Source organism: Labrus mixtus, chromosome 19, assembly GCF_963584025.1.
Source record: "Labrus mixtus chromosome 19, fLabMix1.1, whole genome shotgun sequence".
Taxonomy (NCBI): Eukaryota; Metazoa; Chordata; class Actinopteri; order Labriformes; family Labridae; genus Labrus; species Labrus mixtus.
The window spans coordinates 20,567,500-20,587,200 of NC_083630.1; the positions used below are offsets into that span (position 1 = coordinate 20,567,500).

The following is a 19,701-nucleotide window of genomic DNA, read 5'->3' on the forward strand; positions in this document are numbered from 1 at the left end:
TTTGGTGGACAAACGACAAAGTCAGTATGTCCTCATGTCAGTCCATTTGTAGTGAAGGTAACATCTCAGCAGAGCCTGGAGAGAGAAACACAAGGCGACTCCTTTAGTGACGTTCCTTCTTCACAATTCGGTTATTTCTGTTTCTGTCACCTTCATTTTCTCTCCTGAATCTGTGTAATTTCTCTTTCACCTTTCCTCACCTCCTCCTCCCTTCCTCCTAACTTCTCACCTCCTGTTCCTCTCTCTTCGCAGGAGATAAAGAAAGAGGCAAAGAGGGATGGAGGACAGACCAGCATGATCAGATCGGAGCTTTCCAATGGAAGGGCCAGCCCCGTGTCCGACTCCAGCGTACGACCGGGCAGGAGAGGTACCTGACCGCACACACACACACACACACACACACACACACACACATTTATTGTGGTCATTTGGCAGGTTTAAGTCTTCAGTCTCAAACACAGATCCTCTTAGTGTGAAGAAAGATTTAGGTCAAGCATTCCTCGCTTGTCAGTGTAAACACACACTCAGTGGTGGAATATGACTCAGTATTTGAGGTACCTGTACTTTTGAATATTTTTTCTTCATACCACTCCATGACCTCTGTTACGCCACCAAACGGACCTTAATGTCCTTTATTACAATCATCTGAAGGCTATCATTACCAATTACATGAGAATCACTATCTCGTGGTGTCGGCCTATCGAATTCAAAGGGATTTTCTGTTTTCCCTTTGAAACAAGTTGTAAAAATGTCTTTGTAATGATGTTGAAGTTGTTCCACTTGGTTGGATAAATCAAGCATCCTGAAGTCACAATTTGTGCTTTGATAACTGCGACACCGTTTCTCACTCTTTTTTTGTGTGTGACTTTTTACACTCCCGTTAATGAACTAAAAGAAGAGTCCTCTTTGGTATATAGAGTTCTATATTCATATTTTCAATGCATATTACATGTAACACAAGGACACACAACAGCCACTGATACTACAAACAAATGAGTTGTAATTCACTCAAATGAAGGCTCTAAGGACTTCATGATGCCTGCTTTCACACCCTGACATGCAACAGCTCTATATTGAGGAGGAGTGCCACCTTGTGGACAGTAGAAGAACTACAGGGTTATTTTTAAATGGCCTTGTTGGTGTGGAATGAGTCAGAGTGATAAGGAGGGCTAATGAGTGTGAGCAAACTACTTACAGCCGGGCGTGAAGCATTTGGCGTCCTCGCTGGTCAGTAAGACGTCCTTTAATTGAAAGTTTAAAAGTGATTCCTCGGTCATGAGGGTGTTTAAAAAGTCAGTGAACACACCTCCTCAACACACTGTAAGTCCTGAGTATGGATAAGTATGAAAGCTAGTTATGTCACATGTAAGCCTAAAATATGTTTGTTTGTGTTCTTGTCCTGTGTGTGTGTGTGTGTGTGTGTGTGTGTGTGTGTGTCTGCAGGAGAGCAGATCCGTAAGCGACGGTGTAAAGCAGCGTTCAGCTACGTGCCTCAGCATGAAGACGAGCTAGGGTTGAAAATAGGAGATGTCATTGAGATCATCGCAGAGGTGAGACGAACTGTTCAATCAATCAATCAAACTTTATTTATACAGCACCTTTCAGACAAATTTAATTGCAGTTCAAAGTGCTTAACAAGAGTGCAGAAAAGTTGTTGACAAAAAGTAGTTTATAAAATCATTGATAAAATCATTGAGAGGCCAATGCACACCAAAAAAAATATGTAAAATAAAATAAAATACAATAAAATACGACACATAAAAGCAACAAGACTTTAAAATAAATACATAAGAGGAAAATATTTACAATTGTAGTAGGATAAAAAAGACAATACAGTAATGTTAAGATTTGAATTGATATAAAACACTATATAAAAGCCAGACTGAATAAATGAGTTTTAAGATTGTGGGCTCCTCTCAGACCCTCAGGAAGGTCGTTCCACAGTCTCGGAGCGTAACAGCTGAAAGCAGCATCGCCAAAGGTTTTCTGTCCTGCTCTGTGGAACAGCTAAGAGAGAGGAACTGGAGGATCTGAGGGGACCGTACTGGTTCATAAACTAAAATCATATCTGATAGCTAGTCTGGTGCAAGGCCATGTAATGCTTTATAAACTAATAAAATCATTTTAAAATCAACACGAGAACTAACAGGCAGCCAGTGTGAAGATTTGAAAACAGGTGTGATGTGTGCTCTCCTTCTGGTCTCGTGCGGCAGAGTTTTGTAGTAGCTGAAGCCGATTTGTTGTGTTTTTAGGACCAGATTCTTAATGGAGGCAATAGAACGGTGGCTGTAAGGGCTCAATACCTTACAATTAAGGAAAGACATTGAAGTAACCAAAAATAAACAACATGAGACACAAATAGAGATTAAACATTAAATACAGAGAATTCAACCAAAAACAGAAAATACTAAATACTACACTGTAAATAAATACAAGAAAAGTGGTTATTTGGTATGTACAACAATGAATCACCTTATCTTCTAGTCCACTGTAAGAAGATTAATCTCCAAATAGGTAAAAATAAAATAAAATAATTAGTTATAAGGTCTTTTATTTTTCAAGATGAATTTAAATATAAAGATTTTTGACTATTAGAGGATCTTATGGTGTCATTTCCCACTAGGACATTTTGATGAGCTTTGAATATATTTTGATGATGTCTTGCAAACTAAAGGTTCAATAATCAATCAATACTGCAATTAACAATATTCAAAAATAGTCAATAGTTGAATCCAGGGTAGATATTTTCACCACCACTGATCCAGTACGTTTGTAAATCTTTGCTTCTGTAAGTTACTCCGTGTTGTTTTTGTGTGTGTGTGTGTGTGTGTGCGTGTGTGTTCAGGTAGAGGAGGGTTGGTGGGAGGGGTCTCTAAATGGGAAGACTGGAATGTTTCCGTCCAATTTCACCAAAGAGATCCTGACAGAGTCGGAGACGCCGTCTTTAGACACGTCTCAGGAGGAGCTGCGAAGCGGCCGCACCAGTGAGTCGAAAGCCAATCAGAAAGCAGGAGGATAATCCACATGTAAACCAGAACTATAGATGTGAGAATTATCATATGCATAACTAAGGTCTCTGTGTGTGTGTGTGTGTGTGTGTGTGTGTGTGTGTGTGTGTGTGTGTGTGTAGGTAAGGACAGTCCAGGCAGTGAGAGTGATGGAGCAGACAGTCGGTCAGAAACGGGATCAGGAGAGATCCAGCCCAAGAAGGTAAACGATGATGTCATTCTGCTGACTTCTCAATGTTTGATTCATCGGGTCTTTAGGGTCTTTCTTTTGAGGGGAAATATTTGACTTTCTCACTTCATGTAAATCTTCTGTCGTCTTCAGCCAAATATCAGTTTCGAGTGGTGCTGGTGGTTGGAGGCTGTAGTCCTTCAGGCGGGCAGCCCGGTCTCGCACCTGTCTCTCCTTTCTCGCAAGATGTTCCCCACTCTCTCTCTCGCTCTCTCTCTCTCTCTCTCTCTCTCTCTCTCTCTCTCTCTCTCTCTCTCCCTCCCAGACTTATAACTCTGTCCACTGTCCTAAACAGAGGACAGAGAAAGTCAACTTCTCCTGCCTTGCGAGTTCTACCACCATCGACTACATGTACCAGAATGCATTGTGCATGAGACGCCACAGCCTTTGCCTTGCTCTGCTGGTGGTGCAAAATTGTATAGAAGTCAATTTAAAAACATGTTACATTTCTAATTGTCTAAAACATCATCAGAGCTTGTGTTTTCTGATGACATTCGTTGCTGATCAGGGTTTAAGTTTTAGCGATTTTGAAATACAAACAAAGGCAGAGACTTGAAATCCCAGATAAAACAGATTACCGTTCTTCAGGGCTCACCATCAGCATGTAAAGACAGCTCCGGTGCAGAGAGTAAAAACAGATTTTTACAGCTGTGCTGAGCTGCTCCCCTGAGATTCAGTGCACTTTGGTAACAAGTGCAGGCTTTTTTTTTTTTTTTTGACACTTTGTATGCAGAAAATGTGCAAAATTTCCCAGTAAACCCACTCAGACGGTTTCAGCTGACTGCAGCAGCTGCCGCCCACTAAGCAAACTATACAAGGGCAAGTTCTTGAAGCTTACACGGGTCACTTTTTGAAACTCAAACCACAAAAAAATGTTTTCCTTTTTTTTTTTGGTGTACCTTTACATTTACTCTCTTTTATGTCATTTCATCATTTTAGGTCAAAGGGTTTGGCTTTGGTGACATTTTCAAAGATCAGCCCATCAAGCTCAGACCACGGTCTATAGACGTGGACTCAGAGGTGAGACACTGACACACACACACACACACACACACACACACACACACACACACACACACACACACACAAACCTTGGACACAGTAACATTTTTTGATGCTGTGATCATTGTATTGTGTGCAATGAGGGAAGGAAGTCCCCGTTCTTTTCTTGGCTCCTCCCCTTCCTTGGATACAGTTATACAGCACAGGAAGTTGTTTTAATGTTGACACATAAAACAACACCTACACACACGCGCGCGCGCACACACACACACACACACACACACACACACACACACACACCCTGCTGGGATTTGACAAGCAAAGCAGAAGTGAGAGCTCGGTGGGGCAGAGAGAGAGAGAGGGAGAGCGGCAGAGAGGAGGGAGGTGATACAGCTTTTCACTGACGTTTACATTCACACACACACACACACACACACCAAACAGTCACAGTCACACACTCTGTCTGCTGCTGCTGGAGCTGCGTCTGTCTGAGTTTGACTGAACCCGAGGAGAGGACGGTAGGTTCTGTTCCTCTATTCCTCTATCTCTCTATGTTTTTCCTTCTTTTATCCCCAGCTTTGTTTTCTGTGTGATGTTGCACTTTTTAATGTTAAATTAAACTGTTCGGCTACACAGAAGTTTTATCTTTAAGTAACTTATCACATGACGAAATGCAGAACACTAGTCTGTCAAGTTTTGTTATTAAGATTACAAAAGTTAGGAAGAAAGTAAAACGTTTCTGTTGCAGTAAATTGTTCCTTTGATAGTCACAGTGAGACTTTAAAGGCTGTTTCAGGGCAGGGAATACTTATTCAAATCATGCTAATTTATGGCTGGGAATTAAAGGCCTGGTGCTTGGAAATAACAAAGAAAAACGTGTGGTTTTGCCAGTGATTTTTTTGTTGTATTTAGAGAACGTTTTAATTATCTACTTTAAAATGCAGAGTACACCCGAGTTTTGAAGCTGCTGTGAGCAGTTTTTAGCTGGTCATGAAACAGACTGTAATTAAAACTGATGTCTCGATATGACCTCAAAAAAAAAAGCAAATGACAAGAAAATCAAGATAAAAAGTGTTGTAGAAACATATTTTCTAATTCCTCTTATCGCTGCCACCGGGTCAGTGTTGGATAAGGAGATTAACAGCAAACTGCTAAACAGCCCTTTATTTACATTTCAGGGAAAAGGACTCAGTGAGTGATACTGTAGGTGTGGCCGTTAAAAGAATACATGATGAGATATTTTGTCTTTGAAAAATAATTATACAGGACAAAATTAGCAGGGAGATATGAAATACCGTTTTTGCCCACAGGGGGCGCCAAAATTGACAAGAAGTCAAAAGCTTTAAAGATGTTTTTAAAAGCAGATCTCTGCTTTGCATCAAACCAATTCTAGAAGTGAAACGGTTGGTTACAGGGTTTTGTTGTTTTGGGGAAACGGCCCCTTAAATTTGACTATTTTGTTTTAAAAGAATTGAAAAGTAATCAATGTTTCTCCAAAATGCCAATCTCGGCCGAGTGAAACGGCTTTTGGAAACAAGTTTTGACCATCAGAACATTTAAAGCTCTATGAAAAACGAGGTTCATAATCCATTGTTTTTGACTTTAAATAAAAGCCTTTAGAAAAAATCTTCCCTCTGCATGACGCTAGCTGAAACCTTCAAATCACCTCTTGAGTAGCTCAACCACAAAGAGATGAAACCACATCACATAACACATGTAACGTCTACAAATGTCAAGAGGTGAAGAAAATCAGAGACGCAGGAAATAAAATGAGTTATGTGGGTACAAAACACAAACGAACATGAAGGTTCTGTAGAAGGCTTTAAAAACCTATATTGGTCATGAAACCCTCGTGTTGCTCCTGCAGACATTTAGGAGTGTGTGTGTGTGTGTGTGTGTGTGTGTGTGTGTGTGTGTTTGCCCTGGAGGATGTGTGTCAGCCTGTCCTGCTGAGCGGGAAGTTGTGATGTTGCTTTATGGTGAGACGAGACGCTCTGCTCTCTAATGAGGCTCTGAGGAGGTGACAGCAGGCCGTCTCCATCCGGGACGAGGGGGTCTTTGAGTCACATGACGCCACGTCAACTGCGCGGTTGATCTGCCTGCAAATGTCACAAAGTTGAGATGCACAAAGTGATTAAAAGTGATGCACAAAGTGATTAGCCTTTGCTAGCTTGAAATAATAATTTGGATGATTATTTGCACCAGGATGAAACAGACCCAGTGTTCTTTTAGCGCCATGTGTGGAAAAAAAGGGGACGTTTTTAGCGTGTCTTGCAGATTTGTGTCTTTGCAGTGAGTCAAAGTCACTTGTCCTTGAGATCAGCTGAGTGCTCAGTGTGAAACAGAAGTCTGCAGTGGAAACTCTTTCACAGAAGTGTCATCCATGAGACGGTATCACACAAAAAAAAACCCATGAGTGTTGGAATCCCCTGCCTCTGCAACACTAAAACCACAAAATGCACAGTGCAAATTCAACTTAAAGGTCAGGTTAGGTTAGGTGAGAAGCTCTCATCTTTAAAGCTGAAAAAAGGTTGTTAGTCTACCTGATATAATATCTCAAATTAAAAACTATTCCTGATCATATTTAAAACATGGACATAGCCTCAGTGGGATCACCCATTGGCTTCTGGAGAGTCTGTATGAAGCCCCGACATTTCGGTCCCCATATTGGAAACGCTAACTGCACTTAATGGGCAAAGAAGGAGGAGCTGGGGCGGGGCTTAAGCCTCCTGGCAAACTGCTACAATGCTTCCACCTTTTGGTCAGATCGCAACCCTAATTATTCAAAAACGATGGGCTATAAAAAAAAAGTGATGCCCTGTACATCTTAAACAAAAGAATATATATATATAAAGACCAAAACTGTTATTTTTACCAGGCTGTAAACATGTTTCTGCTGTGAAAATGGGCATTTAATATGGACTTTTGGAGCCAGCCTCTAGTGGACACTCAAGGAACTGCATGTTTTTTGCTCTTACTGTACACAGTGGCTTCATGTTTCAACAGAGGTTGCCGCTTGTTTCTGATATCCTTAATTGGAATTCAGATATCCAAAATGCAGCAGGAGAAAATACAGATTCTTTCAGTCAGCATTGTTTTACAGTCATTGCCACCCAAGAAACCCAAAAAGTGACTTGAGATACGGCAACAGCAAGTGCAAATGCTAACTCATTTCTGGGTTTTGGGATTTAATTCTGCGGCACTTTTTAAATATGAGACACTCTGACATTCAACCTCCCCGTGATGTCGTTAAGATATCTCACTGCTCCCGGCTCCACATGGGTCTCGTTATAGAGAAGAGGGAGAGCGGGAAGGGCGGAGAGAGAGGAGAGGAGGAGGAGGAGGAGGAGGAGGTGGTGGTGGTGGTGTTTTTTCTCTCTCCCGCTAACAGAACAGAGCAGTGTGTGTGTTTGGGACAGACTGGGTCTTGTGAATGTGTGTGTTTTCCTGTGGAAGAGCCACCCTGGTTCCACAAATACTGTCGAGGGATCCACTCCAGCCGCAAAACAACGACTCCTTTAACAGAACACACAGGACACACACACTCGCACAATCACACACACACACACACACACACACACACACACACACACACACACTCAGGCTTCTTCATTGAATCAGCTCTGTGGTGAAACTGATCTCATCCTCTCTAATAAGCTGGTCAGTTTGGAGCTGTGGGACAGAGCTGCAGAGAGAGAAAGGATTATTTATTTATTTTAGGTAAAAAATCTAATTTCTACTGTTTTATTTTTGTAGTAAGTAGATTTTCAAATTTTTCTCATGCTTACAGCGTTCCTCTAATATTGCTAATGACTACTGGTTGGTTAATTCACCACTGTGATTTAGAGTAAAATGTCATCACAACTATTTTACAATTTTGGTCATACCTCAACTTCCATGTTTCATGTTTCACTTTCAGGCCAAAAAATGTTTTTAAGATTTATTTTTGGGCTTTCTATGCCTTTATTTTAATAAAGACAGTGGTTGGAGTTGGAAATCAGGGAGAGAGAGAGTGAGAGAGAGAGAGAGAGAGAGTGGGGAACGACATGCGGGGAAAGAGCCACAGGCTGTTTTTGAACCCGCTTTGAGGACAACAGCCTGACTAGCGCTAATTAGCAAAAAGGATGCTGTCATGCTAAATTTAGATGGTGAACAAAGCAAACGCTATTTGAAGGCTAAACATAAAAAGGCTAGTTGGCAATGTCATTGTGAGCTTGATAGCAGGCTACCATTAGCTTTTAGCTCAATTAGCTAAACAGAACTATTAGCTACTTGGCTAGCATCAATTGAAGTGGTGCCAGACAACTGTGTTTTCTTATTTTTTTCATTTTAATGATTTCATGTGCATCCTAGGAATACATGAAAATATGCTTTAAAGGCTTTATATGCTTTATATTTCACACTTAAATATAATATAAATCAAGTATCTCCTCTGAAAATAACTCTGTGAGTCATGACTGTCTACAATGGGTGTAACACCCGAGTCCCACTGTCTGTGATGTTTTCAGAGTTTTCAGAGTCCTATCTTCACTTTGTTTACATCGCCCGGACGGCCGGCTGACTCCTCCCCTCGTGTATAAAAGTTGTTTAATTGAGGGACTAGAGAAAAGAAGAATAACATACTGTACTCACTGCTTAACTGTGTTTCTAGATCACGCTCATTTCAGGTAAATTTACATGCAGTGTGAAGATACGAGCATAATAAAGATCGCTAGCATTAGCATGCTAACACAACAATGCAGCGCGAGTTGTTTTGGTTTCATGCTGGTGCTCAAGGGCGACATCTGCTGGATCAAAAAAATCACATATAAAGCCTTTAAAGAGCGAAAGGGATCCAAACAAAGAATAAAGCTGTGTAATAAATCTGCTGTTGTGCCATTAAAAAAACGGTTTCTCAATAGTTCTCATAAACACTTTTATATAAAAAAAAACTGCTTGAGTTGTAGCTGTAACGAGATTTGTAAAAAAAACAAAATAAACATAAGACAAAATAATCCAGCAATAAATCCAGGTCAATATTCTGTCACTGATGATACGTTTGTGTTTGGGCCATAAACTGAGCGTTTAGATTGTTGTGTCATTTAAGAGCTCCATTTTTTGTGATGAACAAGAAGAACTTTGCAAACAAAATTTCCTAAAATGTAAAACCTTAAGGGAGTCTGAGGTTTATTTGATAGTTGTGTCGCTAATTTACTTCTTAACTCAGATATTATGGTAAGAAAATAAATCTTTAAATTGGGGCTGTGTTTACATGTGGAAGTAGTTTTTAACATTTGGGAAAAAAATGTTTGGTTTTGCTTTTTCTGAACCCATCTTTAAGTCCAGTACGGCGTTTTACACTGTAAATGCCAAACACGTTTGATTCATAGTTTCATTATACGCTGAAGAAATCTTCCAGAGACGTCAGTTTCTGTGACATCTCCTGAAAGTTAACTCTGCTGTCACTTTCACACAAGCAGCAGCTGTATCACACAGGGTCACGATATCCTCCAGAGATGTTTGTGAGACTGAACGCAGCACACACAGGAAGTCCTGAGCAGACCTGAGTGTGGTGACACTGAGATGATAAGATTTTACATGAAGGTGTCAAAAACCAAACAGTTTCTTCTGTCTGTGCTTCACTCAGGTCAACGAGAAAGCAGCGAGCGGGGCTCCTGAAAGCATGAAGACTGAACCTGACAGCAAAGCCAAAGGTGAGGAGATGGAGCTTCACTGAATGACAAACGTTTAAACTGTCTGATAAACTGTTTCAATTGTAACCTCAAACAAAATGCATAAAAAGATTTAACCTATATTTCCCAGACTCACTTTTAAAGTTTACTTCTCTGGCAGCCTTGTTTATGTAAATTGTCATGTTATTCTAATTTAGTCAAGACGAGCCATTATTTTGAAAATGCTTCCATCTTGATGGTTTCAGTTGCTTGTGCAAACGTCTCCTTCAAGTTGTTGTGAACAAATTAAAGCAGAAACAATCTGTGTTAAAAGGAAAACAAACCCTTATCATGATGATTAAAACAAAACAAACACTGCTGTTTTCTTAACCCTGAATTTGAATTTCACACGTTTTCCGTCAGAATGAGCTCAAACAAACAAAATCACAACAACTACCTGTGCTCTATTCAGACGTTGTATTTGTTGCATCAGATTAGGAATTTGTGATCTCCTTGTTGTCCTTTTTAAAATCTTTTTACACTCTAATTTTAGGCAATGAACCGCTAAATGTGTGATTTCCTCATTGATGTAACTACAGAACAACCGATTACACCATTGTCAGTTGTCATCATTCCCAGATTTCCTTTTTTTTTTATATTTTAAAAGAAGAAATTAGCTGGTCTTTCTTTTAAGTATGAAGCTAGAATAACATATTTTTAAACTGAATATGTTGTTTCTCAGTTCTGTGGATGTTTTTCTCTAACTCTGTCTTGCCTTTTGATTGGCAGGACGGGAGCAATGTAAGGTCCTCTTTCCATATGAAGCACAAAATGAAGACGAGCTTTCACTCAAAGAGGGAGAAATCGTCAACATCATCACCAGGGTCAGTCAGTCGATTACGTGTGTGTGTGTGTGTGTGTGTGTTTACTGCGTGTGGGTGTGCTGCATGTTTGCATCATCTAGTTAAAGTTAATGTTTGTAATGGAAACATACTTTACATCCAGACACACACTCACATGCATCCATCAGACACTGAAGATGGAAGTCAGACCAAACATTTCTCTGTTTTCTGTGCAGGACTGTGCAGATGCAGGCTGGTGGATGGGGGAGATCGGGGGAAGGCAAGGTGTTTTTCCAGATAACTTTGTCAAGCTGCTAGAACTGGAGAAAGAGGTAAATTTTTGCCAGGAACACACATGCAAAAAAATACCCTTTGTTTACGGTGATTAAAGTAGCTGAGAGCGTCTCAAAAAGGGGAAAAAAAACCTCAAAGTGTTTTTTAATCTGCGTTTGTGTCTGTGTGGGTTAACAGAGACCAAAGAAGCCGCCTCCCCCCAGTGCACCCTCAGCGAAACACAACACAGGTACAGTAACACATTCTGTTTTTATTTTCTCTGTTTCAAGATTTTTTTGGTTTTCTGAGAGGATTAAAAAAAAAAAGATGGATAGAAAGCAAAAATCAGAAACGTGTGAACTCTGACTTGTAGAGAAAAAGTCGGAGGTTAAGAAGGTTCCTCCTGAGCGACCTGAACATCTGCCACAGAGGGACCAGGATCGAGGTACAGTCATGATGACTTTGGCCCTGCTCCGCCGACCTTCAACCTGCAGCTCCTGCAGCATCTAACTACTTTCTTCTGGGGGGGCTGTTTTCACAAACACACATTTTGACTGTGACATAGATAAAACAAATAGTCAGAATTCAGGAAAATAACCTGCTGCAAAAAGCTATTACTATGCTAAACAGGTCCAATAAGTTCTGGGTAGATAAAGACTTTTTCAGAGTATAACAAATGGCCTTCGTAGAATCTGCATTCTACTGCTCAGTTTCAACCATCCACCACAGGCAGAATTATTTTTTTGTAGAATTTGAAGGTGACACGGTTATTTACCTTAAAATTGAAAAGTGCCAGATAAAGTATCATTTTTGACCCTGTCGGGGGGGAAGTCACTTTCATTATCTTAAATAAAAAATGGCTGTCAAAGCATAGTATATGTGGTCAGCACTGGTGTAACTTCCAGACTGTTACCACGGTCCTAAGCCTTGATTAGCTTGAAGGTAAAAATTGTCTAATTGTTGATGCTTGAAACTACTCGGTCTTTATTTTTGTGAAATAGTCCAACTTGATTTAGAAAAGCTCAGGGACAAATTAAACTTGTTTTTTAACTACAGATCGGTCAAAGTATCTTTGTGAGAACAGCCCCTGTTCTGTTCAGCTGGTAGTGGATAGATTACTAACTTTAACACTGTATATGCTTAATATAATTATTCCAGCAGTAAATATGCTAGAGGGTGTTTTTTTTTCAGCTGTAAATGGACCAGATTTCTTAGTTTCAGTGTTGATGTTGAAACAAGAGCAGCGGAATAATCGCTTACAGCATGTTCGTTTCCTTTTTGAAACAGAGGAACACTAATTCTATCGGTGTCTGCAACAGTCGGTGCAACAGGAAGTCTCAAGCTCTGTGGTTTTGTTCTCAACAGACGATGGAACAGACTGGTGTGAGACACAAGCTCCCAGTTGTCTCTGATGTTATCTCAGTACATCTTACCGATATAAAACGAGCGTTATTCACATGACAAATACATTCAAAAAGTCATTTTCTGTTTTTGAGTTTATGCAAGCAGTGGAAGAAGTTTCCTATATATATATATAATATATATACAAAATTTGTTTTTAACCAAAATGCTTAAAAACAACAATGAGCCATCAACTTAATTTAAATAAGATAAGATAATCCTTTATTTATCCCACAACGGGGAAATTTACATTGTTACAACAGCAAAGAGCAAAGATTGCAAACAAAAAGTGAACACAGTACAATTTAAATTAAAAAAAAGAAAAATTAAGAATGTACAAAAAATAGATAGATACTAAAAAATAGATTAAAAAAATAAGAAAATAGATCAGCTGAGCTGCAGTTTTGACAAAAATGTAAATAAATGGATAAATAAATAAATACTAAAAGAATTAAAAAGAAATAGATAATAACATAAGTATAAATTGCTGTTACAATTCAGTATTAATGATCATAACAACCACCTAATGTAAGTTCTTATGTTGGTCCTCTGCCAAAACTAATTCTCCGGCCCCCGTAAAGAGTCATAAGATAAATTGTCGGGGTCCTGAGATGATTAATGAGAAAGAAATTAATTTAAAAAAAAAATCATCCTCAACAAAGTTTTTAATTTATGTTTTATTAAATGTGTAAAACTTTTTTTTAGAGATAAATGGCAGTTTATCTCTTATAAAAGGCAGTATAAATATCCAGCAAATAATTCACATTTTACAGTTAAATGAGTTTAAGGAGAAGCTCTTCATATTAAAAAAAACCCACAAACACACTATCCTCAGCAGTTTCTTTGACTTGTTCACTTCTCAGCTGTTTCATATCTCAAGCTTACTGACGTGCACACTTATAACCCAAATAGAAATAATTCAAACCGTAACATTACTTACAAATCCTACCTGACAGCTGATTTTCCTGAACCTTACTTGGCCTTGTAATCCTCCATTTTTTTGCTTGTTTTGTTTTCCTCTCTTTTGCCAGCCTGGGGCAACTACAGACCTTTCTTCCTCTTCTTCTTCTTCCTCTTCATTTTTTTTGTTTGTTTCACAATCCTCTTCAGCTTGCTGCAGCTCCGACCTTCATCTCTGAACTCCTGTCTTCTTCTTTCTCATCATCATGCATGTTTCCTCACCACGTGTGTGTATATATGTCATTTTGATCATTCATGTGTTTTTGGTTTGTGTGTGTGTGTGTGTAGGTGAAGAGGGCAAGTTTGGAGAAATCCCCAAGCCATCCCTCCCATCCATCCTCCCAAAGAAACCCCTCCCCCCAAAGACTAGCTCCTCCTCTTCCTCCTCACAACCTCCGCGGCGCCCAGAGAGACCGCCCACTTTAGCGTCAGTACATTCTCATACATGCACACTAAAAACAATCCCATAATCATCTCAGCATACACAGCCTAATGTTGTTGTATGGTTTACCTGCTCAGGTGTGAAAGCCCCAAGTCTGAGGGCGGGGCTTCGACACCAGATTCTGCCCCTGACAGGTCACATGACACTGGTGAGTTTGGTGAGGAATGTCGACCAATGAGATCAAAGATAAGGTTCCTCAGTAGCTGTCAGAGCGCTCTGTTTGCCTCTGTACGCAGGTGAAACTAAACATAATAAAAGTGTGTTTTTGTGCTTCTATTTGAGCAGATGCGGACCTGGACGCCGTGGTGTTGTCGACGGAGAAGCTGAGTCATCCGACGGCATCTAGGCCTCGAGTCACAGACCGCCGGCCTCGCTCACAGATCATCTCAACAGTAAGTGTTCTCATTGTTGGCCTGTAATTTACACAATTTTCTTTTGCATTTTATTGTATTTATTTTCAGATTTTCCTGATATCCTCCAGGGATTGTCTTTACATTAAGTACAAATATCTACTCTGACTTATGGATACAATTATTTGATTTTGGTTGTCAAAGGTCACTGTGAAAGATTTATTACTTTACTTGAATTACTTGAATTATTGAAGCTATTTATCTCTCTCTTTCTCCTGTAGTCTTCCTTGTCCAGTATTGATATGGACCCACCTGTAGCGGAGGACAGAAAGGACAGACGGAGGGAGGAACCAGAGACAGTCACCCTCAAACCTTTGGAAGTTACCCTGAGGAAAGGACTGCACAACATCTCTGTACGGCCACTTTAACTGCTCAGTATTTATGTAATCCAGCAGAGGGCAGCAGAGCGCAGTTTTCATGTTTGAGAGCAATGTTAAAAATATTGTTTTTTTTGCTCTTATCAGCACTTGATCCACTGAAAAAAATAAACAGTTCAGGTCTTCCAGTCAAAAAATGGCTATTTTAATATATTCCACTACTGTACATGCCATCATGCTTAGCAGATATCCAGTTATAGCTTGCTTGGAGCTTTTTATAATATCTCACAATGTACCGTATGACAAATTGTTTTCCCATTTTGATCTGGAATTGTTGATATTTAAATGTTCATTTTACTAAGAAAACTTATTTTCTGTGATTGTCTGTAATTTAGAATTCTGCCAGCTCTTCAAAATCATAAAAAACACAACTAACAGTTAAGGTCACATATGTTGACGGCAATTTAACCTAACCTTTAAATATGACATCTAAATTCTTAAAATGACCGATCCGGGTCTCTATTTGCCTTCAGGTACCTGACAGTAAAGCACCACTGCCCGTCAAGCCTTCTGTCCTGACCCCGCCCAACTCCAGCCAGCGCCCTGTGTCCCCGTCTTCCTCCTCGGGTCTGACCCCCTCCCCCGAGCTCCGCCATTCACCTCTGACCCCCCCAACACTTGAGGAACTCAGGAACCAGCTGAGAGACCTGAGGTCCTCTGTAGAACTGCTGAAGAGCCAGCACAGGTACAACACACACCAAGGTGTTTGCGCACGAGTGTGTAAGAGTCATTATGCTGATGTGTTTGTTTTTTGTGTATTTCAGGCAGGAGATGAAGCATTTGTCGAACGCATTAGATGAAGAGAAGAAGATTCGTCTTAGTTTACAGGTGAGGGTCAGCACAGAGTTTATATGTACAGTATATTAATCCAACTATTCTGACTGTTTACGGTTAAGAAATCGAGGTAATAATTGAATAAATGAGAAATGAAAATCCTAGTATACAATAAAAATATCCTGCATTATGTACCTAACAAGCATTTTGTTTCTGCATGTATTACTTCACTTGTGATTATATTTTAGAAGTGGCAACAGAATGAACCTAAAAATCATAAATTATCACGACATGTTCAGCAAAATTAAGTTTATTCATCATGTATAGTTAGAAATAAGGTATTTATAATGCATTGTTTATTGCATCCATACATTTTTAAAGTACTATAATGCACCTATTTTTTTCTCAATACAAAAGAAGAGTTCTTAAATGTTTCCTGGTCTATAAATACCCTGTGCTCTTTGTAAAACACTGCCTGAAAACAAATCAAATTTAGTTTAGATAAAATGTAAAAGGCGGCAACTAAATACCAATTATTGCAGGAAGTTAAACAACCTCATATCTCTTTGTTTGACAGATGGAAGTAGAGCACATAAAGAAGAACCTGTCAAAATGAAGAATTTATCATTGTCATCAGTGCACTATGACCGACACATCAGAGGCCGGCGTTTGAAAACATTCTCACTGTTGGCCCGAGAAACTACAGCCAAAACAAAGTTTGTGCCAAATGATCGTCAAGGTCAACATCAGCAACAACACATCAATATTGAAACAGCCACCTTCCCCTCCCCCGACGCCGCCTTATCCTGTGTTTTTCTTTTCTTTCATTTTTTTCTGTTGAAGAGGCTTCTCTGTTAAGTTTACTGCTATCTTGTCGATTACTTGTTGTGCCACTGGTACTGACTGACCCGAGTCCTGTGGCGGTGTGTGTTGCCACAATGATGTCACGGCTGCCTCGGCGGTCTCACTGGTACTTTTTAATGTAGAAGTATGAAGGAAACTCGGAAAAATCGACATCCGTAGCCCAGTTGGTTCAGACGACCTCTGTGCTGTTCTGTGTCCACTCTGCGGCCTTTGCCTCATATCAATACGTGTGTGTGTGTGTGAGTGTGTTCTTATTTTTCCTACAAAATGGGGACAGGAGTTTTAATCCAACATAATGGGGACCTTTTGTAAAGCTAGGTTGTTTTGGCCAGACCTGATCTCTTATTGTAAGGTTTAGGATTTTGGTCGATCAAAACATTACACTTGAAGAAGGCGCATCATTAGCATTAGTGTTAATGGACACACAATGGACCTTGATGTTTCTGTGGTACACTGCAGGCTGGTGATTTTGAAGCATCAGAACAAGCGTTGATTCATTTACCTGCAGCTCTTTCTTCTTAGTGTCATAAATTTGTGGTTAAATGTTTTAGCTATATGGAGGTTAAACTTAAAAGCACATCACGACTCTTCCTCCATCATTTTAAAATGAAATGAAAATCCTACCAACATGACAAGTTGTAGCCTACTGTAGGTGCTATTTTCAAAATGTACATTTCGAGAAAGTGGCTGTTATCCTTGGGAGTTATATCACAAGATCTGTAATGTATTCAATTCAGCTATTGATTGCAGCTCAGTAGCTTAGCATAGTAGAAATAATTTATTTGACAAAATGCAAATAGAAATTTGACTGAAAATAAAAGATAAAAAAAAAGATTATGCACAGAAAAGCACATGAAACTGTGTGCACATACCCTATATGTATTATTTGTTTTGTTAAGAGTATTGCCTTCCGGACAAAAAATCATCATTTTATCTTTTTGCTTTTGAAGTTTTTGCTTCATGACTCCAGAAACGTAAAGAAACAACTGTGCTGGTTGCATCATATCCCCCAAGATAACAAAAGAATTGTTCATATGCATCTGATGTTCCTGGTGCTCTTTTGGTAGCAGGGAAAAGTTAAAGACAGGGTTTGAGGAATGTAGTCACTGAAAGGACCTCACAGGTTAATGAAGAAAAATGTGTGTGTGTGTGTGTGCATGTGTGTGTGTGGTTGCATGTACGGCTGTTTGCCTCCCTTCCTTATATGTGCACAGAATCTATGGCAACCCGTCACTGTGGCCTTCCTGTTTTGACTCCAAATATTTGTTCTTCCTTTCTTTCTTTCTTTCTTTCTTTCTTTCTTTCTTTCTTTCTTTCGTATGACAACAAGAAAACTGCTACAACTGAGGCTACAAGTTGTTTTCTTGACTTGGTCCTTTCTCTCCAGGATAGTGATAAATATATACTTTTATATTTCAGTGTAATAAAGATGCTATTATGTACTGTATGTGTGCATACTTTGTTTTTTTATTAATGTCAAAAGTTCTTCATATATCTGCCAGGGGGGGAAAAAAAGTTTGAAAGGAAGAAATGTGTGTATTTCTGTTGACTTATTCAAGCAATGACTGCTCCTTCGTCGATACTTTTTAAAGAGTGATTGCCAGATAGACACAAGAAAAAAAATCATGTAACTGAAGGTCTTTGTAAACAGAAGTGAAAGTTGCTGATTCAGATTCAACGACCATTGAAACCACTGCAAGAGATCTGCATCAGCATTATTTAAAAAAAAAAAAAGAAAACAGACCAAATCTGTGAATATGTGACAGAACACATAATGCAACTCAACTTCTGCAACATCCACTCGTTTTGAAATGTTTAATGCTTTGTTATTGAAAATTATCATTTAAGAAGATTCAATTTCTTCCTAAAATACAATCAAGAAAACTCTGAATCTCTTTGATGTCATTTAAATAATGGCCAATCGCGACTGTTTCTGCAGCGTGTGGTGGTCTAAAAGGGTCGACTGTAGACCTTTGAGGCTTTTTGTCAAAAACCATGACGTTGCTGTAAAACAACATTGCACCAGTTTAAACAAACTGAACAGCAGTTTACATTAAATACACTCTGGTTGTTTGACCTTCTAAATCATGTTATGCCAAATTAAGAATTGAGCCTGTGTGTTGTATGCTGAACTAGAAGCCGTGAATATGGATGTTTGAAGTAGCTATCTAGCCAAAGCAGAATTTCAGTACTTCCTGATAGTTCATTTAGGAAGATTTGGATGATTTTGAGTCAGCTGGACAACAGCAAATTCACATCATTAAACTTCAAGCCGAACCATCTGACAAGTTAAAGTCAAGTTGCTTCTTTAGAACACAACGATTTAAACCCATCAAGTATGTTTGAGTGCAAAATGAATGGAGAAGCTGGTAAGCCAATTAAAATCAAAACCATAAAGATTAATATTAACTTGATTTAAAGGGTAATCATTCCCCATGGCTAGCATTACAATTCCCATGGCTAAGATCAACTACAGCAATTTAAACAGCTGCTTTTATAAAGCTATTAACAGTAATATAAGCATTTAGGCCCTCTCTGGCTTCATTCATTCATTACCATTAGCTAGAAATAGACACCTTTCTTATTTTAACTGAACAAAGTCTTTAGCAGTTCCTATAGCCTTATGGAAGTTGATCAATGCTAATATTTCAAAGTATTAATGGATACAAAAGAAAGGCTTATACAATTCAAAGTAAAGTAGCCTATTTCAACTTAATTCTCAACATTTTAACTTTATTCTAGACATGTTCCCGAATGTTTTAAAGTTTTGCTGGACTTATTCTCTAAGTGCATAATGGAAAAAAAAAAATCTTCCTATTACGGCTGGGCAATATATCGAGTTTTTAAGATATATCGATATATTTTCAAACAAGATATAGGGTAAGACAATATCGTTAATATGGATATAGTTTAAGTTGCATTAACGTAACGTTCTCGAGGTGCCAGGTCACCTTTTTCTCATCTCACTGATGATGACTGACTGTCTGTCCCTCTTAACCCTGCTCCTCCTCTCTCTCTCTTTTATTGTATTTAATGAACATTTTTATTTTATCATATTACTTTTTAAATTCACAAACAGGTAGTTTATTTTCCATGTGTTTTCACTGTTAATAAAATACATATCCATATATATATCGAGAATCGCCATTCAGCTAATCAATATCGAGATATAAGTTTTGGTCCATATCGTCCAGCCCTACTTCCTATCATTACTTATGTCTCATGTCTGGTCCTAATCCTCTTCTGTAACCTAGCCTATAGATTTTATTGCGAAAAAAAACTCTCTTAAATCTTTAGAATAGACAAAATGCATGAAAAAGTCACAAAAGCCACGTACCCACTCATATTTGATAAGGGGAAATATGATTTCAGGTCAGTCCTGTGTTGATTTTATTAGCCATGTGGTGGACATAACTTGGCTGCAGTTTAAGAGGAGTGGGCCAGGCGGACAAACAGATTTATATTTAG

The 19,701-nt window shown here is 39.0% G+C and overlaps 1 protein-coding gene across 5 annotated transcripts in view; it reads left to right on the top strand.

Annotated features, from left to right (window-relative positions):
• The window catches only part of sh3kbp1 (SH3-domain kinase binding protein 1), a 36,153-nt gene extending 18,473 nt beyond the window's left edge, over nt 1-17,680 (top strand). For 3 of the 5 annotated variants that reach the window (XM_061065017.1, XM_061065019.1, XM_061065021.1), the window contains 17 exons: nt 253-367; nt 1,444-1,550; nt 2,846-2,984; nt 3,131-3,210; nt 4,177-4,257; nt 9,866-9,932; nt 10,680-10,774; nt 10,969-11,064; nt 11,204-11,255; nt 11,379-11,450; nt 13,655-13,793; nt 13,886-13,956; nt 14,094-14,200; nt 14,440-14,571; nt 15,069-15,280; nt 15,360-15,423; nt 15,947-17,680. In XM_061065017.1, the coding sequence (XP_060921000.1) occupies nt 253-367; nt 1,444-1,550; nt 2,846-2,984; nt 3,131-3,210; nt 4,177-4,257; nt 9,866-9,932; nt 10,680-10,774; nt 10,969-11,064; nt 11,204-11,255; nt 11,379-11,450; nt 13,655-13,793; nt 13,886-13,956; nt 14,094-14,200; nt 14,440-14,571; nt 15,069-15,280; nt 15,360-15,423; nt 15,947-15,985 (1,668 nt within the window). In that variant the 3' untranslated portion in view covers nt 15,986-17,680. The remainder of the gene's footprint in view (nt 1-252; nt 368-1,443; nt 1,551-2,845; nt 2,985-3,130; nt 3,211-4,176; nt 4,258-9,865; nt 9,933-10,679; nt 10,775-10,968; nt 11,065-11,203; nt 11,256-11,378; nt 11,451-13,654; nt 13,794-13,885; nt 13,957-14,093; nt 14,201-14,439; nt 14,572-15,068; nt 15,281-15,359; nt 15,424-15,946) is intronic. The other 2 variants (XM_061065018.1, XM_061065020.1) reach the window with 2 other exon arrangements.
• Nucleotides 17,681-19,701: the final 2,021 nt, after the last annotated feature.